Source organism: Zootoca vivipara, chromosome 7, assembly GCF_963506605.1.
Source record: "Zootoca vivipara chromosome 7, rZooViv1.1, whole genome shotgun sequence".
Classification (NCBI taxonomy): domain Eukaryota; kingdom Metazoa; phylum Chordata; class Lepidosauria; order Squamata; family Lacertidae; genus Zootoca; species Zootoca vivipara.
The window spans coordinates 30,535,127-30,561,452 of NC_083282.1; the positions used below are offsets into that span (position 1 = coordinate 30,535,127).

The window sequence follows — 26,326 nt, forward strand, 5'->3', positions numbered from 1 at the left end:
CTTCCTTTGAACTGTTCTGCAGTGGATCAAGGCAATCTACACTCACCATGGGATGATGAACAATGGTTACATTATCCTAGCAAAACAAACAGCTCATCACTCATCATTATAGTCCCAAAGCCAGGAAGGTAATCAAGCACATGTGTAATATTAAGCAAAGGGAGTATTTTCTATGTTCCAGGTTAGCCACATGCTTCCTCATCTTTGGGGACTAGAGGACTTTACTTGTTAATCATAGCCCATTCTTCATGCTGGCAACTATTCAATGCAGCTGATGGTGCTGCTTGAACCAAGTCCAAAAATGTCTAGTCAGTTCATTCACTGAAGCCAATAATGGCTGATGGTGAGAAGGCACATCCTGCTGGGAAATGAATACAATTATGGGTCAGTGTTTGCAACATCTTGCAACATTCTGTCCTCCTTATGCATGGTGGAGGAATACTCAAAGGGATGCATAGCTACTGCATTGTTGTCAAGAAAGGGAAAGAAAAACCCAGCATAGAGCACCATTTCTACTGAAGGATGTTGTGCTGCAGAAAATAAATAGGGCCTTGGAATTTGTTTTTACATTTCTCATTGTTTTAAAAATCCCAAGCAATTTACTCCAAAATTCAATGGGGTACATTATTTAATGTGGCACTATTCTTTGGAAGACAAATATTGGAATAATTAAACTTTTATGCTTCAGTCTTATGAACACTTGGGAGTAAGCTACATAGAACTCAGAGGGACTTACTTTCAAATAGACTTGCATAGAATTGTAATAGTAATAGTAATAGTTTGCCATACGTCAGAAAATGATCATCTACTTAAGTAACCTAAAAGAGGATTTGACAAATTCATGGCGGATAAGACTATATTCTACCTCCACGATGTATTAGTTGCTATGAGCAATCAGCAGGGAGGCGTGCCACTGTGAAACTGACCTCCCATCAGCAGCACCAGTAGTGCTTACCGGGAGGAAGAGACGGGCTAGGTAGTAAGGAGGCAGAATAAACACTCTCAGAAGGGGCGAGCTTACCTGCAAATTTTACCAAAACTTTAAAAGTGATAGAATCTCTGGATCCACTTGACTGTAATTCCACAAGATTTATCTACTATAGAGAGGCTAATTTACCTGCAAATTTGATCCACTTCTATAAATAAATACAGCCATTTTTAAATTTCCCAATAGTTAGTTTGGTGGGTGGGTAATGAAATGGACTAGGATACCCCTCACATTGAGACATACTGATGTAGCCTACAAGACAAACGATTAATATTTGCACTTCCGTCATATAAATGGAATCAGATTAAGGCAGTAATCCTAACTGCACTTATCTGGAAACACGCTCCATGGAACTCAACAGGACTTACTTCAGAGGAGACGTGGCTAGGATTGCATGGTTAGTCAAGAAAGCATTAAATAATGTTGAATATTTATCAGAGAAATAATTTTGTCTCAAAATGAAATAAGCATCTTTCCTGTTTATGCTACCTTTAATTTCTAAACAGAAGAAGCTGTGCACTTTACATATTCAAAACCTCCCCCCCCCCAAGGCTAAATAGCAATTATAAATTGGAGATCACAATTCACTGGCATTGTGAGCCCCGCTTAAATGAATGGGGTTCATACTGAATCACTGCTTGGTGGATTATACTAATCAAAAAAAGGAATGGCCCATTATCAAATAGGTTATTTACTAGCTTTCATGAAAAACTAAGAAAATACTGGCTGCCTATTTATCCTGTTAATGGGAACCATAATATTCACTGTGTTCTCAGTTTTTCTGTATCTTCTGTATCATTTGCAAAATGTGTTATTCTTAATGGAATTAATTACATGCATACAGAAATATTCATTACTCTTGCCAAAACATTATATTAGCTTACAAACATGCATGCAAACAAACCAAGAGTGTCAGCAATCAAAACTTCATCCAACACTCTGCAAAATGTATTTCTCCATATTAATGACAAAAGCTGTGCAACTGTTTTTTTTTGAATAATTATCTACATCCACCTCTAAGTTCTATAATAGTTATTGTTGCCTTCTTTCCCTTAGGCCGCCAGTAGCCTAGAATATTTCAGGATGCTTTCAGGATAGAACATTTCTGCAGCAAGGAACAAGGAATTTTCTGAAGTACCTTATTCTAAAATATTTCATTTGAAGTGTTCATCTTAATGCTTTAGGTGTGAGCTAACCATCCCTTCCTTCTTTATGTTATCATAATAAATGTTCCCAAAATTCTGATGATGTCCAAATAAACTGACATTTTAAAATAATAAAAACTAGGAGCACAATAAAGTCTGCACCCCGTGGAGCATTGCAAGGACAACTCTTTGTACACAGAAAGAGGAGCAGAGTGGTATGTTATGTAGTGAGGGAGAAGAAAGCAACTAGATTGTGGTCTGTGTTTTAAGATAAGATTCTTTCAGTGAGCCACCTGGTTATCATGAAAAAGCCACCATGGAGAAGTTCAGCAAAGGACTCTAACCACTCATTAAAATCTAATGAGATCATTTAAAAACAACAACTCTTGTCAACAAAATATATCTAACAGTTTGCATCGTGCACAATGAAGTTTTTAACAACACAGATCTGTAATTATCTTGCCCTTCCCTTCATGCTTATGCAGATTTGGGACAGAGCAATTATCTGAATGCACAACAATCAGATTCAAAATCCAATGAAGAACAATTGCTTTGCAATGTGTCTGCCCATGTATTGGCTAATCACAGAGGAAATTTCAGAAAAGGATAACAATTCTAGGCTGATTTGAAATGAAGAGCTGCCTACGAATTTAAGCATTTCTTTCTGATGTACTGTAGAAGCACTGCTGATACTCTAAAGTGTGTGAGGAAGCAGGATGACATTCTCCATCTTCCCTTTCCCCTCCCCCGCCTTACATCAAAAACAGGTTAAGACACAATAGGGGATGAAAGAAGCACCCAGCACATCAGCAGAGCAAACATGGCAGGCAAGAAAAGGTTGGCTATCAAAAGGAAAGTGCCTCAGGAGGGATCAGTACTAACTCTAGACACTACTGCAAGATGATCCTAGAGAATATAACCTTTACGTTCCTATGCACTCTTTCCCAATTCCTGCTGTGTGCCTTCATAAACTTTAACGACTCATTTACCTCCTTGGGTGCCTGGCTTGTGGCTGGCCTTCACCTGAAATGGTTGAGTTTTGTGTTTTTTGTTTGTTCAAGAGTTTGCAAGTAGCTTTGTAATACAGGCCAATTAACCAGAAAAAATATTTGCACTTTCAGAGGGGGAGGCGGATAGTTCTGCTGCTTGGCATTCCAGCTTACAGTGGTACCTCGAATTAGAAACACCTCGGGTTACAAACACTTCGGGTTACAGACTCCGCTAACCCGGAAGTAGTACCTTGGGTTAAGAACTTTGCCCCAGGATGAGAACAGAAATCGTGTGGTGGTGGCACGGCAGCAGTAGGAGGCCCCATTAGCTTAAGTGGTACCTCAGGTTAAGAATGGTTTCAAGTTAAGAATGCACCTCCGGAACGAATTAAGTTCGTAACCAGAGGTGTTTTTTAACTGTGGTGCTCATTAACCAGAGGTGCTTGTTAAGGACCCTGTCATAATTCTGAACTCCCAGATTGACTAAAATATAAAAAGGGTAGGATAAAAAAGACACATTCGCTCCCCTTCCTCCCAAAAAGCATTTTTTTAAAAGAACAACAGAAAAGATGGCAGAGACTTGATGAGAAATGCAAATCCCTTTCCGTGCAAACAAAGCAGGTGATCTAACAAATCATGAAAATGTCACAAGCTGGTAAATGCGACAGAGAAGGAAGGGAGGAAAGGTAGCTTCTGAATGACTGCTGAAATACGTTAGCAGGTGAACTATCCAGAGGGGTTGCCACAAAAGGGTACTGGGCTTGTGGTCACAACGGCACCAACCAGGCAAACTAAGAGTTCTTGTAGCATGTAGCTTCACTCTTCTTATTCCAGTCATCCTGGAAGCACATAAGTCAGGATCTCATTCTCATAAGCAGAGCTCTGGGAATGGATGCTACCATTATTCCACCTTTCTATGGTGGCTTCTGCTCAGGTTCACTGCTGGTCTTTGTTCTTGGGGCCCAGAACAGATTGTGGTGGGTTGTGTGGCATATGGAGCCCACTGATGGGGAAAGGAGTATACAACTGAGTTCTTTGATTTGGTGGGGACCAAGGGGAGAGTGTGTGTCCTTCATAGCTATGGTTATACAGTAGAGATTTTCCTGCTCTTGGTTTGAACACATACTGCAGTCTGCAGGGGTCTCACAGCCCTCCTCTATGGTGGTTCTATCCATTTCAGTCTGAGAGGTTCTGACAATATTAAATCCATGCCGAGAGCAGGGACCAACAGAGTAAAATGTGGTTATATAAGTATGAGTAAAGAGCAACAAAATTTGCTATAAACTGCAGTTGCAAGGTAAGAGGTGAAACTGGGCCAGGCATCCCCAAACTTCGGCCCTCCAGATGTTTTGGACTACAATTCCCAACTTCCCCGACCACTGGTCCTGTTAGCTAGGGATCATGGGAGTTGTAGGCCAAAACATCTGGAGGGCCGCAGTTTGGGGATGCCTGAACTGGGCTGTTTTGAGAACCCTTAAATGGCTGCAAGTGTTATTTCCACCAAAACATTTAAAGGCTCGTTAAGCTGCCCATTAAAACCCAAATCTATAAATAGTATTGTATAACCGGTCAGATATTGGAACCCAATACACATAGCTGGGGGATGAATTCCCTTCCCCTGGAAATGCTTTTGTCCTCTTGGTTTCTTCAGTCTAAAGGCCTAGTCACAAAACCAAATTTTATCAAGAGAATTGTGGGAGGCAAGTCTCCCATACAAGCAAACTGTGTCAAACAGTGCAGGCACAAACTATTCATGAACATTCCCAGGAACTGAGAGTGTTTCCTAGACTGTAGGGAAGCAATTCTGATTACAAAATATTCTATGTCTAGCATTCTGGCTTACAAAGGTCCAAAAGAGAATCCTGCACCAGGTTCCAAAACTCACCTGAACAGCTGAGAGCAGTCAAAAGAAAACACAACACATGTAAGAAGAGCCTGTTGGGTTAAGCCAATGGGCGCATCTAATCCAGCATCCTGCTCTCTCAGAGGCCAGCCAAATGCCTAAAGAATCCCTTCAGGCAGGACCCAAATACAACAGCACTCTCATCACTTGTGATTCCCAGCAACTGGTATTCAGAGACATGCTGCCTCCTATAGCAGAGGTAGCACTTAGCCACTGTGACTAGTAGGCATTGATGGCTACTCAAGCCTGAGCATTCCCAGCTTCTTTCAATCAGGAGACAAAGAAACAGAACAGAGTAGTGGCAGCTGGCTGCTATATATCCCATTCCAGGCAACAAAATGGAGCTACTACACATCAGTTGCAGCTGCACAGGGCAGTAGAGGGGCTGTACTGGATCGCAAGGAGGAATTTTTATTCACCAGAAGCAATAAGGCATTTACAGCTATGTCCAAGGTGTTTATATACCAATACTTGGCATTCACATTGTGCTCCTTTTTTAAATACACATTTCTTGAGCTCCCCATACATAGGTTTTGCAACTCCAGAGCCCCTACCCATTGTCAATACCTTTGCAACTTTGTTCCAAACTACACAGAGACAAACACCTATCTGTCCCAGAAATCATCTTTTGTTTATTATGAATGCATATCAAGTGATAATACTCATCAGCCCATAACTCTAAAGCAGCACAAAATGTCAACAAATGTGTACAATGAGTGGTCCTATCCTCATTTCTCATTGATTTCAACAGGGTTCAATGTACCATGTCGGATAAATTATATTAAACAGCCAATGCAATACATATAGCATGACATGAATGCTAATAGAAAATGGCTCCTGTTTTCTTCTTGTTGTTTTTTTTTAAAGAAAGCTTTGCATTCAAGCAGGGTTGGCTTTTTGAAAAAAAATATGTTGCATTGATTCCCAAATATGCATTGTAAATCATGCCCTATCATCACCTGCTATCATGATTAACCAGGAGTGAAAATAAGATTATTGAAATTAAGATGAAGATGATGACCTTTTAGAACTCTTCCCCTTCCATGCACAATTTTCAGCATATTGCCAGTAAAGGAAATAAATGGCCCAACAGTAAAAGGTATGGTGTGAACACAGTGGCATGTATCTTCATTTAAGACAATCCAAAACAAAACCTTCTATGAATGTAGGAAGCTGCCTTATACTGAATCAGACCATTGTGTATCTAGCTCAGACTGGCAGCAGCTCTCAGGGATCTCATTCTGGAAGCTTTTCCAACCTGGAGACTCCAGGGACTGAAGCTGGGAGCTTCTGCATGCACAGCAGATGCTCTAGCTCTGAGTTCCCAAAGGTCACTGGAATGCAGGAATACGCAATGCATTGAAATGCAGGAATATGCAAACTTTTAGCTTGAGAACCTCTATACGAGCACTGCCCCATTAAGACATAGGTGCCAAGTTCCGGATTGAAAAATCCGAGATCAGCAGCACCATGGCACCGGAAGTCGCTTCTACACACTTCTGGACATGTGTAGAAGTGACTTCTGGCGCTGCGGACATTTTGGAAATGGGCACAGCGGCATCGGAAGTCGCTTCTATGCATTTCTGGAAGTGCGTGGAAGTGACTTCCGGTGCCGGCGCGGCACCAGAAGAACATGGCCGCTGGCAGGAGCTCCGTAATCCGGAGGAATACGGGGTATTTTGCCATTCGGGACACCTGCGGGAAACGGTAAGAAAATATGGGGGTTTCCCGGGGAAAACGGGGTACTTGGCAGCTATTCATTAAGAGGATTGCACATTGAGGAAAACAAGACTGTTTTTTTCCTCAGATCCCGGAGATAAGGTATTGATTGAAACATTATCCTGATAATGAAGGTGCCACTGAGATCCTGAGATACATGGGTGTATAAATTTGGTGTTGACCAGGCAGTTTCCAAACATGCCACAGTATCTCTGATGTGGTTGCAGTGGGGAAATCTAATCATCCAAACAACATGGCTGCCACACCACATGAACAGCTGGAGGTTGGAGGAAAAGGATGGTCTAACTTTGTTTATACAAGTCTGAGGAAGAAGGAAGACCTGATTAATCAAAGGCAATACAGAAGTGTTCTATTCCAAGCTCCACATCAGCACAGGAGGATGAAAATATATCCACATGCTAAAAATGCCATAAAAATAAGATGTGTGAGTAAATTACAGTATCTGAGCTTAGGCAACTGCAGCTTGACCGTATATTTCTTGGCCAAAGCAAACTGTAGGATTTACTTCATGTTAAAAATACAATGGCTTTACCTACAATAGGACTTTAGCGCTTCAGTTAATTAGCTTATCATGTGATTAAATTATATTCTTTTTTTCTTAGGGAGACAAAGCCTATTTCCTCAGCTTCTCTTGGCTGCTTGAAAGAGGAGTCGTTTTGCACGTGTCACCTGCCTTTTCAAAACAGCATAGAGGAATAATGAGGTTTTGGCTAATCACCGATTCTCTGTCCCAAAAACTGTTTTGACTGTTCCATACACACAAAAATGCTCCCAGCCTCCTAAACAAAAAGAAAGCAATGGTAACAAATACAGCTAAGATAAAAATGCAGATAGCTTCCTGCAGGTGATGTTCAACTAATTTTTAATCAGAGTACGTCCACTGAAATTAAAGAAAATGACTCTGAGTAAGACACAGTTGAACGCTATGGCTTGAGCTGTCACAGACAACTGCCCACAGCAGGGTTTTCCAAATTTACGGTAGGTCTCCAGCTATTTGTGGACTACAACTACCATCATCCTTAGCTAGCAGAGCCAGTAGTCAGGGATGATGGGAATTGTAGTCCACAACAGCTGGAGACCCAAGTTTGGGAAACACTGGCCTACAGGATCTGATACAAGTCACATTATTTTATGCTTTTTTCTCTACACTTCTAAAACAGAATGACTCTTTTTCAGCTATGCTGAAGTAATTTTAGTTTCCTTTACTTATTTAGCAACAACTGTAACATTGCATTGTCTGGCTTCCATACAAAACAAATAACATTTACAAAGTTTTGAAAGCAAGGAAGTGTGTGGGTCTGAGGGGAAGCTGGTGGACCAGGTAGAAAGGCATGGGTAAGGCCATATCTGGGCAAGGGCTGGAAGTTACCCATTCTGTACATATAGGATTGCATTTTGGCTTCCTGAGTATGCCTGATCAATGTAAGTTGCAAGAGCAAAGCTGTATCAAGTAATGCAATCTTTAACAAGGTTGTTTCATCTAACCTACTTCTAGGTTGAAAATACAGCAGCTGGTTACAAAAACAAAAACAAAAAACCAGCTAACACTAAGTTGGGAAATTCAGGCAAATGTCCAGTGTTGTGCAGTGATAGCTACTATCCAGCACATTTGGCTTAGCTAAGCTCCTAATAAAATCAATGGCCAACTGGCTATATGGAGAAGGAATAAAACAAAGAATTCCCAATACATTAGTCTTTAACAGCGGTGGAGAATCAGCAGTAATACAGTCACTAGAACTATTTGAGATCTTTGGATGTACAGGAATAAAGCTAATGAAACAAAACTAACTGAAATGGGACTGGGTGGCCAGATCCCAAGTCTGCCATGGACTCACTGGATAGTTGTTGGCAAGTCACTAAGTTCACCGGCTAAGAAGGAGAAGTAATAAGAATGCTCATGGAGGGCCAACTGTGGCATAGGCCACAGGCAAACGTTTGTGGCACTCCCAGAAAGCAGTTAACATGTGACATAGCAGGGCACAGTCCCTTTTCAATCCTGTGTTGCTGCTTGCCTCCCATGTAGTATGGTGGAAAACACCTACATACTGAGCCAAATGTGGTCTGCCAGCTAGGTGCTACAGTCTGCCAAGTGTTTCACAACCTTCCCTACTTTTGCGTGTTTATCAATCCGCTGTAGGACTCTTTACATGGTTGAAAATATGCATTCTGCATGGTGGCTCACACATTAAGAAGTACTTACTGACATCAGTTGGGCTTACTTCTGAGTAGACATGTTTAGGGTTGCACCATAAGCAGCACATTGGCAAAAATAAAATAGCAATATTTACAAAACAAGTATTTCCTGTTTGTCTAATATTCAGTGAGACGAAAACCTCACATTTCATTTCATTTGGGTTGTAAATGAGACAAAATGGTTTTTGTCCATTACAACAACACAAAGGCTTTATTACTGCTGTATTCTCAACAACTACTTATCACCAAGTATTGTTCGGGAGTTGTGTCCTGTGATCAGTGCTGGTCCAGCAAGCACATGTCCCCAGTGAGAGCTTAGAGAAATGCTTGAGCAAATTGCTTAAGACAGGGAAATAAGTATTCAGCAGGGGAGCTGTTAAATTTCCCATAAGGTGAAGGTGCTGATAGTATTCAATTTTGTTGCTGTTTCTCAACAGACCCTTTAGGAATTTTATTTATTTATTTGACTATTAAGTTCAATCTACCCTGAGGACTTAAAGAATGAAAGTTAAAGTGTTTAAAAATGGGGCCTGAAAGGAAGAACGAACAATATTAGCAAGACCTGATGCATACATTAAATTGCCACTTTATGCCTGCACATAAATGAATCAGAATCTACTACATTCTGTTTGTATTCATTGATTCAACCTATGTTATTTTTTTAAACAAAGAAACAAATGAAATCAACAGGTTTTATGGTTAGGATTGTCTGGCAGGAATCTTGTTGTTCATCAGTTGTGGCAGCTTTTCCCAGCAAGAAGGTGCAGTTACAGATAAGATTTTCTGAGTTTCCCAGGATAACTTGCTTACACCCTTCAGAGTTATGTTTACATGATGACTGATAAGTGAGGGGAGGCTCATCAATACTTGGCTTTTAGTTATCCACTCCTCTATTATTAGTTGGCCAGTTATGGCATGATGATAAAGCATGGTTTATAATCATGGGAATTAGCCATAGCAAGTCTCAGGTTCACACACTCCCCCCTTCGCTCCTCCAGAAAGACTGAGAGCAGGAAATTGGATACACTTACTATTTTGTTATTATTATTAATGACACTTCAACATTACTCCTGAACCCTAAACCATGGTTCATTTTGACTATAGCTTGTTGAAACAAGCTTCACAGCAAGCCATAGTTCAGATAAAGCACACTTGATTGGTTAACAATGGAAGAACAAGCTGTGTTTATTTAAAAACGGAAGAGCTTCTGACACCCTCACCCGATTTTTACCAGGACTCGTTTTCTTTCCACTGACATCACACCACAGCACTGCTGCAACTCTGTGCACAAGCCAAGTGGGGCGGCGCATGTCACCACCATATACCAGAATACCACAATTCCATAAGAAAGCCACCACACATAGCATATATCCCATTCTCACTTGGCTTTAATGTGGCCACCTCCTTCAAGCAAGTACTAACTGGGTTAAAAACTGCATTATAGACAATTGTCCTGCAAAGAAGAGTTCCATAAAAGTGATCTAATTTAGCTTTGTTCTTACTTACTGCATCAGGACAATATTGGAAAGAAAATACCTCTGCCTATTCTCAGTGGACCATAAAGAAATAGAAATATGAAGCTGAAGGAAGAAACCTGCCTTGCTGAATATACAAAATTCGTTGCCCCTGAGCTCAGTGACAGATTAAGGCAAGCCCTGTGCAATGATATTTACCAGCAGATATTACATTTATCTCTGGCAAAATCTCAAAAAGCTGAATACATCTATGGTGCACTCCTCAATATTTCTAGGAAGGGGTTGTTATTGTTTACTTTTCCATAATGTCAATGCCACTGTCTGTTTCCCTGTGTTTACCACACATCAGCAACCTGTCACCTCTATTCATGCCCCCCAGTCTCAGCCCCTTGATTACAAAGTTCTATTAACCCAAAGACAGCAGCAATTCACAAAGATAATCAAGAAGAAAGGTCAGTGGCTTATGAAAGAAAGCACTGACCTTTTAGTAAACCTCCAGGGTTGCAACTCAGCAATAGTGTAAAGTATGAAAATGCTAGGATTCCATGCTCCCTTGGTAGCAGGCTATCATGCCGACACCACTCATTTTGTGCCACAGCTGTGTGCTACTGTTGTAACAAAAAGGCCAGGACTGTAAGCAAGTAACCGTGCATGAACTATCAGTGCAGATAGCATGGGAAGGAAAGCTAATGGAGGCACTATGGGAAATTCAAGACTGCCAGAACTGCAGGGTCACCTTAACATTTGTGCACCTGCCTTGTGGTCAAAGCCTTGGAAGAGTTAGTAAAAAGAGAATGACTGAGCGACAAGCAGCAGGTGGCATGCCTTCAGAACATTTACCTAATTGGAAGTGGAGAGCGCCAGTTGCTGAGCATGCCAGGTTGTGGGCCACAAATAATAAGACAGTTTGAAGGAACAGCCTAGGCTGGCCTTCGCTACTTGTGCAAGGTCCATTAAAGGGCACTGGGAAAACCCATAGGATAAGGTAACAGAAGGGGAGGGAGATCTTAAAAGGTATTACATTCATCATGTGCCATTGAGTTTGCAGCCCAGCAGAATTGGAAGGCCGGAAATGTTAGGTACATCCTACAACAGAGCAATTAAATTCTTGTGTATGCAGGTTTCCCTATTTACCAGCATCACCATCATTTTCCTTTCATCATCATTATTTTCCTTACCCACCTTTCAGCATAAAGTCCCAGGAAGGGTTACAACAAGAAAAACAGTACAAAATAAAACCAACCATACACAACAATTTTCAGGGTAATCTAGGGTTTTCAGGTAGGTTGAAGGTAGGGCTCCTCTTTGCCCACCCAGCAGGCCATCTCCAACTCCATTGTCCCTGCTTGTACACATGGAGAAGGATCATCAATTACCTTGCATGTACATACAAATTGCATGGGACACCAGGGTGACTTCCTTAAAATCCCTTGCAATTTATTCCTACCGGTATGTAGGCGATCCATCTCCATGCGTTCATGTGGGAAGAGAGAGGAGCTGTCCACTTGCTGGCCTGGTTGGTCAGAACTGCTCCAGTTCCGCAGATATTCTATTGTAGTGTGTGTGTGTGTGGAGGGAAATGCTGGTGCATTTGTAGGTGTCATCTATAAAGAAAAATGAAATGGGTCATTACAGGAAAGAATGCTATGTTTACTCACTTGAGCCTTAAATATGCAATATGTACGCATAAACCTAAGGAAGGCAAACATTCACTATATCATGCCCTATTATGTCTAAAAATTGAAATCTTAATCTTTAACTCTATATCTAACATTTTCATGCAAACTACTCTTACAACTTGGGGGGGGGGGTTGAATATTTTAACACATTGTTCAAATATTCACTGTAACTGCAATGCGTTCTTCCTTAGTGGCTTAATGTGCAATTTGGAAGGAAAAAATAAGAGTAATTACTGATGTAATAAAACATGAACATACTGGAGACAACTCCATGGAATTTTAATTAGGGAAAAGCAGAATGTGTTATGATTTTCCTGTCCCCAAGTGTACATCTCATTTTCATGGATTTTGTTGTTGAAAATTTAGTTTCCTCTTCCAAAGGTAGAGACATAAAAGAACTTATGATGCAGCTAAGTATAAGCTTCAGCCTTCTTATATAGAGGATATCTGGTACAGCATCCCCCTTTTTCTCCTTTGCTCTTTAGAATAAGGTAAAACACAAATATCTGAGAAGTTGATTCCTTTTAATTTATTTGCACTTACATCTGCTTAGACTAAGACCACAGCAAGCCCTGGCTGCGACAGTAGAAGATTAACACTCCTATCATAGTAACATGCTTGAAAGAGAAGCTTAACTTTATCCTTAAGGTTCATAAAACTTCCCACGTATGGAGAACAACTTTAATATACACAGTATAATATAATGCTCAATACTTCTACTTCTAAAGACAAGGGAAATATGGCTTATGAAACGATCTAGAGACCAAGATGCAAATATTATATCCATTATGGAATATTTTGCTGGTGGGGTGAGGGAGGGGATAGGAAGAAAAATTATACTACTTTGATAAGTTTGTTTCAAAAGAATTATTCTGATTTCACAAAAGAATAAAACTACCTTTGTATCAGGTTCTAAGAGGAACACACAATTTCAGATTACTTGTCAGACACATTACCTTAAATATTCACTAAGATGATCACCTTCCCCCCAACCCAGACATACAATTTCCATGAACTTCACCTCAGCGCATGAAACAATTTTAAAAAGTGTCTGTTAAGAGCTTCCGAGACTGTGTTTAATGTAGCCTCCTTTAAATCTGCGGCTTTCGAGTGGCATTAATCTTCGCTTCCCATCTGTTAGACTTTCCAAGATTATCATGGCAAGAGAAAGTTAAAAGTATGAATTATTCTTGAAAACACTGTCTCTCACTTACCAGAACATAAATAAGACATAATGCAGTCATGCATAACACACACACAAAACCTTAAAAGACACAGAAAATGAAGTCATATTTGAAAATAAATACAATAATGCTATTCTGTGAAATACATGCAAAAGCTAAAATATTATCTCCCTAGCTGCTACCAAGAGGAGCTGAAAATATCAGAAGGTTAATGCATGTGTCCCTTCCACTTGTCACCACATCCAACAAGATGCTTTCATTGGGGCAGCAGCAATTAATTGGTTTGCTTAATTAATTAAGAAAAACTGATAAGAATGCCCTGATTAATTGGCAAGCTGTTTTATTCATTTTTAAATACATGTACATGCAAAAATTGGCAAGCAACATCCTGTCTGTAAGAGGAGGGAAATGCTTTTCTAAAGATGTATGTTATGAAATATGCAAGCATCGTTTAAAAGAAAGCATGGTTTTTTTTCCTTCAGAAATACCGATTTTATTGAAACATGTCAACTAATCAATGAATCAAAACTCATATGATTTCAAATGAAATTTCTTGCATTTTTGGTAACAACAACATGTCTCCATCTGACTGGGTTGCCCCTGCCACTCGGGGCGGCCCCCAACAAAATATTAAAAATGCAATAATACATCAACCATTAAAAACCTCCCAGTACATAGCTGCCTTCAGATGTCTTCTAAAAATCAAATAGTTGTTTATCTGTTTGACATCTGATGGGAGGGCATTCCACAGGGAGGGTGCCACTACCAAGAAGACCCTCTGCCTGGTTCCCTGTAGCTTCACATCTCACAGTGAGTGAACCACCAGAAGACCCTCAGAGCTGGACCTCATTGTCCTGGCTGGACAATGAAGGTGGAGGCGTTCCTTCAGGTATACAGGGGCAAGGCCATTTAGAGCTTTAAAAGTCAACACAAACACTTTGAATTGTGCTAGGAAATGTACTGGGAGCCAGTAGATCCTTTAGGACTAGCGTTATATGGTCCCGGCAGCTGCTCCCCAGTCACCAGTCTAGCTGCTGCATTCTGGATTAGTTGTAGTTTCTGGGTCACCTTCAAAGTTTTCATCCCTTTTAACTACTGTATACAGTTGCAACTGCCAAGGGCCAGCGACAATTTGTGACAATAATCCAGAATGCAGTTTAGAGGTCATCACTGGTCCAAGAATTCTTGTGCACTCTAGGAGCTTCGAAAGAAATAAAGAAAGTTCATAAGGTCTTTATAACAGACCTGTGCAACTTGTTATCCACTAAGCCAAACATAACCCATCCCAGCCCTGACAGAGAGCAAAAACTGGAGGCTTATCACATCCCTGGAGGATTACAATTTTGGCTTGGTACATTAAGAGTCCCGGCATAAAATAATAAAAAAGAGGGAAGGCAAACGCTGGCCACAGGCTTAAAAAAGCTATCCTGTGCTTTCCTGCAGCATAATGGAGGTGAATTTCACCGGAACAGGAGAGAGGTTTTGTACACAGACGATGAAATTATAAAGTTGTGTAGGAAGGCAGGAGGAGGCAGAAGAGAGAAGAGAAATAAGGAGAAGCAAGTTGAGAAACACGTTCTGGAGCCGCGAGCAACAGGGCAAAATGTTTTATCGCTATTTGGAGGACTGGAGAACATGTTCCTGATAACAAATGCCATCTCCAGAAGCACTATGTCCTTTTATACCTGATTATTTCTTACTAAACAATTTCCCAAGTACAACACTTTTCCCTAAAGGTCCCTATATACACTGTGCCTCATATATAGATGTACATGTTTTCCCCAGCTCTTCGGTTGCTGGATTTTATTTTCCCTTAGAGGGAACTGCAAGGACTAATGTGCTATCCAGTGTTATTACAACTGTTTCATCTACTCCTGACCTTCCTGTAACCAAAGGGCAAAATGTATTCAAATTTAATATAAGGGAAAGGGTGGATGTTAAAAAATATTTATTTTATGGGTACTAAAACCAGAGCAAATCTAACATGTACTAATAACACACTTGAACAGACTGGAAACCAGAGGTTACTTGACATGGCTGACAAGGCAAATTTTACAGTCTGTAAAAAATAACCAAGGCATGTTCACAATTCATAATTTGCTGTGAGACATTATCCTCTCTGTCTTCTAGGCTATTTCTTATCAAATAGCTGTTTTGACTACATCTTCCACTTGCCCTAGTGCTTCCAAAGAATCTTCAGAAGAGCAAAACTCCTAACTCATGTTGTTAGGTCTTCTTATCAAAAAGGAGATAGCATAAAAAGTCTATTAAATGCACCTTTACCACTTGTGCTATATATTTTCTCTTTACAACTTCCCTTGACTCAACATCAATGGTAAGATGCCTTCTTCCTTCCACAAAAATACCCAATCTGATACTGCAATTAAGAATGCTGCTTCAAAAAAACATAGCACTTACTCTTTATTACATACTGTATTAGCAGTTCTGTGAATCACACAGTCGCAAAAACTATCGTTTGTACAGCTGCAACATTTCTGGTTCCTAGGGCTGACTCAAAACATTTTGCTGGTTGAGGCTAAGCAGAAATTGGCACCCTCTCTCCACCTCTGCGACATCACAAATCGAGGCCAGTCAAGCCATTTGGCACTTGAGACATAAAATATCTTAAGTCCCTCTCTAGGACAGTAAAAAAAAACATTATAATATATTCATTTCCTTTCCATGACACTGGAAATCAACTGCACTTCACTCTGCCTAATGTTAGGGCTGACCCTGCAACCTTTGGCATTATTCAGCAATGCTGCTGTGAAAGCACCACAGAGCTGAACAGCCCACACCCATTTTTTCTGCTCTAAATGTTTCCACTGTTCTACTAAAAAGATACCCCAGTTCTCTCTCTCAGAGCCACAGTATCACACATAAATGTGAAGATATTTTTTTTCAAATATACAGACTGCAACCGTGTAGCCACTTACATGGGAGTAAGCCCATTGAATCCACTCATGCATACTTCTGAGGAGACATGCACATGATTGCTGTATGTAAGATTGCTGAAGAGTGTTGGCCGTTTTTAATAAGAAAATTCCACAATTATTCCATAATTAAACAGGAAGAGCAGGAAATGAAGAGACTCTGTGTAGGACAGAAGCAAAGACAATGCAATATCCAGCCTCACCTTGAAAGTGGCCTTTGTGCTGTCACATCAGCTTATATCAGCATCAAAGCTCAGTTGAGTTGATTACACTAATTAGGAGCTAAATTAATACACCATGGTCCTTAATATCAATGCCACCTTTGTTTCATGGGCACCATTATCTGCATGTGTCACTGAGCAATGCAGGGCAGGTTAAAGCAGAAAGCCAGTGACAAAAAGAAACTAAAAGCTAAAGCCCACTTTTTTCTTTCAGCAAAATGCTATTGGGTTAAGGAATTTCTATTTCAGCTGATCGCATTAAAAGCCAGCTACCAGTATGTCCCCTTAACATGCTTTAGTCCTTACTGGAGGTATAGTGTGTGTGTGTGTGTGTGTGTGTGTGTGTGTGTGTGTGTAAAAGATATCTGTACTACACAGAGACAGAAAACCTAGCTAATACTCATGCAAAATAAATATTTTTTTGGCACTTTTGATGCATTTGCAGAGTTGTCAATTTTTGAGGCAATTTAAACCTTTTGATCTTTTTACAATTCTAGTGACTACTTGTGGGCAGGTGCTTGTGATGAGTAAGCCGCAGCAAAGATTATGAAGTTATGTAGGATAGCATTATGCCCGGGATGTATGATGTGGCCAGAGGCTGAGTAGCTGTAACTAGCCGATTAAGTTCACATATATATAGCACTACTGCACTTTTTGATTAAATAAGTTATTGCTGCTGGAGGACAGTAGTATAGAACTTTTCCACCCTAGCAGCAAGTGCTTGAGATTAAATTCTAGCCACACAGCAGCAGAAAGAGAAATGGGGACCAGCCCCTACATTATGTAGAACCTCAGGGATCAGCCTTGCTCTTAGGTCTTAGTAAACTGAGGCCGCTACTTCATCTTGCTGCTGTTACTTATCCTGCCACTTTGCTTGCTTTGAATTCTCTTTTCGAGTCTCTGAATTCCACAAACTGGCTTGCTCCATGGACTGCTACCAATGGATCCAGTTCTATTAGAGAGAAGTTAGCATATTTCTGACCACAGCACAACTCTCTACAGTACTATGTTTACCGTCTGAAGCAAATCACTGGGCCTTAACAATATGGCATTCCAGCCAGGGAAGTAGGAAGGCACCGCTTTCCATTCTGCCCTGTATGCATAACATGGACAAACACAAACCCCTGTGTTGCAAAATGTACCAATCAACACAAATGCAAATGCAACACGCTGGCTATTAACTGGTAGTGGATATATAATTAATTACAATGTCACTCAAAATATACTAATTCGCCACTTCAAAATAATGTATATATCATACAGTACATCTCACAAAATATACAAGTGACTTACAGTCACTTGTATATTTTGTGAGATGTACTGTATGCATAACATGCAGCATTGTTTCTGTTCCAATGCAGTTTGTTTCCCGCCAAAAACTATATTATTTGTCTCACTGCTCACTGTGGCGCAATTATGTAATTAATTACATGTTGGCATTGTGTTATTCCACCCCATTCATTTCAATACAAAGGATATGCAATGGAAATGGGGAAAAATGTAATCAATTACGTATTCTTTGCAGAGTGAAAGCAACCACTGTGAAAACTGATCATATTCGCTGACTGATATCTGTTCTGGACATGGGATGAATAGGGGAACATTGGCAATTTATGCTCCCATGTCTGTTTTTGTTGGAACTGTCCAACATGCCTAATTCCTGTCTTCTGGTCACAATCAAATCAGGTTTTTTGCTGGGGCAAAGCTCCACACCTTACATAATGATGTGGAATTTCAAATGCACAACATGTTGAGCTGATTGATACATAGTAGCAATAAGGGATAAAGTAATTCAAAGGATTACAAACAGAGCTGGTGCCAAGTCAAGACTGACAGCTGCTTGCAAAGAAACTAGCAATCTGGCATGGAGCAAAAGGTACCATTTTCTATCTTTCTTCCACTGCTTTGTGATACAGATAGAACATTATCCCTTAATGCACACTGAAAGTTTAAACAAGAATCATCAGAATGAAATGAACCAGTGATGCAATTTTTCAAGCTCAGAGAAATAGTTAATGCTGTTGGGAACAAAAAGCAGAACACACACAACATGCAGTGTCAACATCTGAATGATGTTTAATGGGAGCTCCCAAATTTCTCTTCCCTGCTCTGCTGGGGACAAAACAAACTCATGGTTTATTTCTCTGCAATAAACTGTGAACTGAACACTGCTCGTTCACATTAAACTTGAGTTCATTTTAACTATGGTTTAATGTAGTCTTTGCCAACCTGACACTGCCTAGTTTTTTTATTACAACTCATGCATGGGAGTTGTAGTCCAAACTTGGGAGGAGTTGTAGGCCAAAACATCTGGGGGGCATCAGACTGGTAAAGGCTAGTTTGATGTGATATGCAAATGAACCTGTTCATCTAGATATTTGGCTTTGATCTCAAGGTTGTTTTTTAAAAAACAGTTGTAGAGTAACTGTATGGTAACATCAATGACCTTTATGGAAATCAGAACTACCCACAAGGATTATATGTAAAACTAATGCCTTATCATGTCATTTGACCCTTCAGGCTTGTCTGCTGAGCATCAATCTGAAGGAGACATATATATATATTATTATCTTTTTTAGCAGCATGCCTCCTCACATCAGGGGTGACTGATCCTCCTCATCCAAGATCTGGTAGCCTCTCTGTTCTCTTGGATGTGCATTCACATCCTGAATCATAGTTGTCAATAGAGGCTAATAGTGATTTGTTCCCAGTTTTCAGCAGTAGTGTGCATTGGTTCATCCATACAGAAAGCCAATTGTTTTCCCCCCCTGCGCACAGCAGAATGCAAAATGAGTTTGTGAGCATGCACAAACCAATCACTGGTTTGTTGTGATTCTTCCTTCAAGCAATGCTGTTTCCCAACACTATATTATTTGCTTGCATTATTTGGTCAAGATGAACTGTTACATTAATGAAAGAACCCCCAGATTTCCTCTGTAGACGGATGCAGCGACTGGATACTTAAGCAGTCCTATGCATACTTCTAGAGCCCTGATGGCGAACCTATGACACGTGTGTCAGCACTGACACGCATAGCCATTTCCAGTGACACGTAGCGATCTCTGGCCGGCGGCAGAAAGATCTCTCCTCTTTCAAGAGGGGAGATTTTGCGAACGGGATCCGCTTCAGCAGGGGGGCGTGTTTTGGCCCCCTGCTCCAGCCTATCCCTGCTGCTGTTCCGAGCCTCTTGGCTGGCTAATAGGGCCGGCGGGGGGCGGGGTTTGACAACGTTTAGCCTGGTGCGGCAGCATTCAAACCCTCTTTCTGCGCTCAGCGGCTTCTTTGTTTCACGCTTGCAGGGAGGAACGTCCCCTGCCTTCGGAGGGAATTTTTCTGCAACCTCTGCTGAGCCTCATTACCTTCCTCCTTCTCTCGTGGCTAAGTATTGGCTTCGTAGCCATTGTGAGAGTAGCTCAGTGTGTGTGTGTGGGGGGGGGGGAATTATTATTTTTTTAAAATAATTTTTTTGGTTAATTAAATAGTTATATATTACAATTATACGTTTTTGTTATTTAAACTCTAAATATCGTGAAATTATGGGTTTTTTCTCGAAGTGACACACCACCCGAGTTATGCTCAGTTTTTTGGTGAAACCAAGCTCAAAAGGTTGCCCATCACTGTTCTAGAGAGTAAGTCCCAGGAAACTGAAGGGAGGGAATTACTTCTGCATATCCATGGTTAACCTATTAATGCTAAACACAAGGTAGTTTACCCACTAACTGGTTACTTTATTATTTGGCCTATTCCCCTCCACACAATGCTTTTTAGAATGTTAGATTAATTCTTATTAAATCGTGATGTGTTAAAAACAAAACAAAAACTTGTTATTTCAAGCTTTCGTGGTAAGTGGCCATGAAAGAAAGCATATCTCCATTGTCTTATATAGAATAGAAACCTTTGGACAGCCTATTCTAGAACAAAGTGATCATACAACTGATCCAACTACTTACTTCACCTTTCAGAACAAAAATGGTAATCTTTAACCATCCAGATTGCCTCCTATTCCAAAGTTCTGGGGAAAACCCTGGAACTTTAGGGGTATGTGTGTGGGGGGAAACTTAGGGGGAACAGAGGGGGGAAAGTTCAGTTGCACTAGCAGACCATGGTCCGCTCATGCATACCCCCCCCCCTTAATGATACATTGAATTCCACCCCAAGACTCCTGCTGGTGGATATTGAAGAGCAAATGCTCCATTACTATCTATATGCTCAGCACAAGCCCTTTGAATGTGTACTTTCAATGGGTACTACTTTTAGGAAAGTGAACAAAAGATTGCAGGCTTACTTGATAACAAAGCACACATGGCTTTTTAAAGAAAGAGATATTTAGATATTTGAAAAGTACACACACCAACATAATGAGCAGAAGTAATGAGTACCAGATACATTCCCTCATGGCCTTATCTTGCATCACAAGAGATGAAGCAGCAACCCTCAACAGATGCCATCTGTTACAAAAAGGTCTCCATAGAAGAGAATGAAGGATTATTATTATTATTGTTCTCCAACAGCAATTATACAAAGTAATTATGTCCCCAAGTATGTTCTATACTGGAGACTATGGAGATTTCAAACTATTTGCAGAACTAGGTAAAGGTAAAGGGACCCCTGACCATTAGGTCCAGTCGTGGACGACTCTGTGGTTGCGGCGCTCATCTCGTTTTATTGGCTGAGGAAGCTGGTTCCGGGTCATGTGGCCAGCATGACTAAGCCGCTTCTGGCAAACCAGAGCAGCGCACGGAAACACCGTTTACCTTCCCGCCAGAGCGGTACCTATTTATCTACTTGCACTTTGAGGTGCTTTCGAAGTGCTAGGTTGGCAGGAGCTGGGACCGAGCAACAGGAGCTCACCCTGTCGTGGGGATTTGAACCACCGACCTTCCGATCAGCAAGCCCTAGGCTCAGTGGTTTAGACCACAGCGCCACCCGCGTCCCATTTGCAGAACTACTCTTCATTAAATATATAGATAGATAGATAGATAGATATAGCACGCACACGCACACACGCACACACGCACACACGCACACACACATTTATACCAGTGTGGTACAATTAAATTATGCTGGCCATCATGCTCTCTGAAAGCAACATATTCTACGTCTTCAGACCAGTTAATTGTTGGAGGTTTTCCTTCAACTATTTCTATAGAAAAAATTCCCTTCTTCTAGTTTCCAAATGTTAAGTCGGTAGTGAAATATCTCATTATAACTAGAAAAAGCAAGTCACTTGAACCAGATCCCTTTATTTTTCCATGTATTAAGAGTAATACTGAACTGTCTTTTCATTCATGTTCTGTACATGGTATTATCTGCAAGTGACCAACATTATCTTCTGTATTTGTTACTGCTGACAGCTTCATTTTGTTTTTGTTAAACTATCTGAAAATTGCGCTGATACTTCTTTCTTGAAAGAACAACCCTGCTTTCATCAAATCAAGGCTATATACAGTGTTTGAACCTACTATGAAAGGAAGGGAGGAAGCTGTTTACTTTTGACATAGAGTCATGAATAGATCCCATAGGAATTATGTATGATGCTTTGAAAGAGAAAATAGAATGTTAAAAAAATAAAATCAGGTGAAGTTGTGATGGAAACTGCAAAGTTTTCTACGTATCTGTTAGTACAACCTTCTGTCAGATACAACCTTCAACACCTCGTTCCTAAATACACTGTGAAAGTATTTCCAAAGTAGCTCCTTTCTGTGGAATTTCCAGTTGTTGTTTATACACTATTCATAGAGCATTTGCATGTTGTCATTGTTAGTCCATTGCTTCCCTGATGTTATTAGACCTGCTTATGGGTAGAACACAATTCTTGCAACCGAATAACTAAATAGCCCCATGCCCTATGTAAGAAAGTCTGTCCAGTAGGTAGGCGCAGTGTTTGAAGTCTTTCTTGGATTTTGTGCCTTTACACTGAATGCTTCCTCTTTGCATCTTCAGCCAGCTTTATTGCTTTCTGTTGATGCATGCTGGAGGACTCCCGAGATAAATAGCCTCTGATTTGCCCATTGAATTGTCTCTCTAACGGAATAAACTTCATTATGTATACTCAGAAGGAAGCCCCATTGAGCTTCCTAGTAAGAGTGCTTAAGACTGCAACGTAAATTGCATAATGTCCTGTGGCGGCTTCTTCTCTTTTCTTTCTTTCTTTCTTTCTCTATTTCTTTCTTCTTCTTCTTTTTTTAAAAAAGGCTTTATTAAAAGCACCATTTAAAAAATAATGATTTAAATGACAAGAAATCAGTAATTAAATTCTTCTACCACAGGAAAAAGAAATGGGTGTGGGGACCAATTGAGATGGACTTCATTCAAGTGATAAGCCAGAGGCTATTTGTCACTCAGACCCCCCAAAACCTGGTGCAATAAAACCTTTAATTAGCAAGAAAACTGAGCTTTACTGACAAGAACTTATTTGTGAGTAGTAGGCATTAGAAAGTAGTCTTCTGGGTTGCCATTGGGAATGGCATTGCTGGATAATAAGAATCATAGAGTTGAGGGAGACCACAAGGGCCATCCAGTCCAACCCCCTGCCAAGCAGGAAACACCATCAAAATATTCTTGACATATGGCTGTCAAGCCTCCGCTTAAAGACCTCCAAAGAAGGAGGTCTTTAAATAAAGCACTCTATTAAGCAGTGTGTGGAGCCTTTGGGCAGGATTCACACAATGAGTCCCATCTGTGCAAATCTTGCATGAGGGCTCCTCCTTGCACAATGGGGCTTCTCCCACCCCTGTCCATCCCACCACCCCCTCTGGCGCCTGCCAAAATGGGCTTGTGGCAGTTATGGGAGAACTCCTAGAACAGCATGCAGCAGGAGGATTGACAGATGGGACACCCACATAACATGATGTTGAATTCCAACCCTATGTCTCAGTTCCACTCCTACCGGTAGCTAGTTATAGAAAAGCAATGCCTCAGCAGTAGTGAAGGGCTGCAGCCCTGAAGCACCCTTACCTAAATTTTGTTGACTTGTATGGCATTTATTTCAAGAGAACTATGCACAGGGGCCACAGCCTTATATTAGAAAGGTGCAGTAATTAATTTTTTTAATCTCAAATTAATCCATACTTCATCTCCCGTATCACTTAATCATGCTTTTAAGTAACTCCTATCAGTAGATGTATGGCTTAAAAAACAATCAAAGGACAACAATTACTACAATGCTTACTACCAAAAATCACAGTCAAATCTTGTCTATTTACTCTGAACAGCCACCTGAAATGTGCAGAAAGAGCACTTGCTCTTCTTGTATGGAATGGAATGTCTTCAGACTATAGGTGGAGTTTACCAGTACCTGTCTGAACTGCCCCCAGTGTTAAAGCAATGACAACACCCAGCTCCCCGCAGGTAGAAAGAAAGAAGGCAGGCTCAAAGCCTTCTTGGTGACATTGTCGCTTTTCATAGGCTAAGAATTTTCTGTGAAGTCCTAGGAGGTATATGCTTCTGTGCACATATTTTATCCAGTTTTTCCACACATAATATGCATTTAAATCTCATTACACCACAGTAATTTGAGACCTCTTCCCACACTTCTTGCTGCATTAATGAAAACCATACTTTTGTCACCTTCACTTCAGAACACAATTAGAGACTATCAGTCTTGAAAGTATCCTCTGTAGCAAATATTACTACTGAGAGGAGTGCCATGCTGAACTTATCTACAACACCAAATTTTACTTCTGCAAATAGGTTTGTATAGTACACACAAAGCACGCACAGCATTGCATCATCAGCATCATTTATCCAAGGCCCAATGGAAAGGTTGAAATTTGTATGGACCATTTTTTTTAAAGCCAGCTATCTTTCCTTTGCCCTTGAGAATATTGATTCTGTGGGGTCTGCAGAGCCTTCAAAACCAATGTTAGAGACTTTGATCTGCTAAGAAGCAGAAGTTGCCCATTACAGGCAGACCTACAAACTGGCAGATGAAGCTTACTTTAAAGGAAGGAATTCCTTCTGAAGGTAGTGCCTTTTCACAAAAACACTTCTGCAAAAGGGAGTGATTAAAGCCTGTTGATCTGATTCTGTTGATTCTGATAATTTAGGCCATGCCAATTTTTTTGTCTGGAAAAGCTCCCAGTGCAACAGAACTCCCTGTTAAGACACTTCCCAATTGTGAAACCAGTGGGTGGAATCTGACTAAGCCATACAGGGAACAGACCCATTGAATTTACCCACTCACGGTGGCAGCAGTGGAAGATGGCACAGCGATTGGGCCCAAATTAGGCTCTGTGCTGGTTGGCACTGGCTGTGGAATCAGCTGGGAATCCAGCCAGTTCAGCCTTACCCTGCCCCACTTGGGGGGTTTCTGCTGGGCTCTGCTGGCAGAGGCACCTGTAAGCCTTCTGCTTACCCACACATGAGAAGCTAGTTGAGCCAGCAGAAACAAGAGGGGGGACATCTTCATGCAATCTAACGCCTCCTGTGGGTTTTGGATTGCAGCCTTAGTTAGGATACCACCCACTGTATACGGCCACCAAATGAAACATTCCTTTCTGTTATTATTCTTTATTGAGTTTTACATCGATTATATACATTTTCCATTCATTCTTCAAAATAAGTATTATTTTTTTAAAGAAACATTCATCCCTTAACAAGCAATAGACAGTATGTGGCGTTTGCTCTGAGATATCCCATCAAACAGTATTAATAAAATAAAATAAAACTGGCTCAGCTGGTACATCACAACCCTCTTCATCTCAAGAGCCATGAGTTCGAGCCCCATGTTGGGCAAAAGATCCCTGCATCGCTGGGGGGTTGGACTCTATGACCCTTGTGGTCCCTTCTATAGGATTCTATATGAATTCATTATTATTGCTAACAACAGGCATTCGCTGCTTTTTGGTTTTCCCCACACAGAAAGGAATCCAAAGAGATCTACAGAATAATTTGGACTGATTCCCCCTGGAATAAAGGGCAGCCTTTTAAATGGCAACGTGACCCCTAAAAACATCCACAAGGCTGAATGTCCGTGGGAGGGGGGGGCACTCCACGCTCAGTGCCTCTGAGAAGAGCTTGGCTCTTATTGTAGTCGCCTCCTTAACTCCCATGCCATTTCCCCATAGTTCATGGAACAGAAATGTCTATACACCCCTTTTTTGCCGGAGAACTTTCATCAGTCACCCCAAGCCAAGGGCCCTAGAGGAACAGGAGGAACTCCCTCTTAGGCGCTCTGTCCGCCCTTCGCCTCCTGCCCCCCCCCCACCTCGCCGCCTGCGCTCACCTTGTGGTCCAGGACCCCGATGTAGCCTTCCAAGGGGCGGTCGGGGAGGCGCCTCTGCCCGCTGCCGCCCAGTGGCTGTTGGCTCTCCGGCTTCTGGCTCGCCGTCACCGCCACCTGCTGCTGCTGCTGCGGTTGACTCTGCTCTTTCGGGCTTCCGTCGCCGCTACTACCTCCGCCGCCGCCGCCGCCACTACCAGCACCACCGCCGCCGCCACCGATGCTACCATACATGAGCAACAAGCTAGTGCACATGGTGGTGAGCGCTAAAGACACAGCCAGCCCATGGCGCTGAAAGGGGGGACAAGGAGACACGCTGAGAGAAGCCGCCGCGCGCAGGGGAGAGCGCGCTCCCCACCAGGCAGGCGGCGAGCGGAGCGCTGCGGGGCCCCAGGCCGGACGTGGTGGAGAGGGCGGAGCGGGAAACGCCGCCGGCGGCGGCGGCCAGGAGGCGTTGAGCGCGGGCGGCTCAGGCGGCAGCACCGTCGCCGCCCCTCCAGGTCTCCCGCCGCTCTCCTTCCTGCCTCAAGAGCTGCGCAGCCCCCGCCCCGCGCGCGCCTCGCCGCTTCCCGCCTCGCCTATGCAACCCGCCACTGTTTGAGGAGTTCTGATTGTTGTCAATAGAAGCTTGGCGTCTCTCTCTCTCTCTCTGC

At 41.6% G+C, this 26,326-nt stretch overlaps 1 protein-coding gene across 2 annotated transcripts in view; it reads right to left on the minus strand.

Moving 5' to 3' along the window:
* Nucleotides 1-26,326, minus strand: part of ST6GALNAC5 (ST6 N-acetylgalactosaminide alpha-2,6-sialyltransferase 5) — a 78,502-nt gene that overhangs the window by 48,211 nt on the left and 3,965 nt on the right. For both annotated transcript variants that reach the window (XM_035121998.2, XM_035121999.2), the window contains exon 2: nt 25,677-25,964. In XM_035121998.2, coding sequence (XP_034977889.2) covers nt 25,677-25,964 — 288 coding nt within the window. The remainder of the gene's footprint in view (nt 1-25,676; nt 25,965-26,326) is intronic.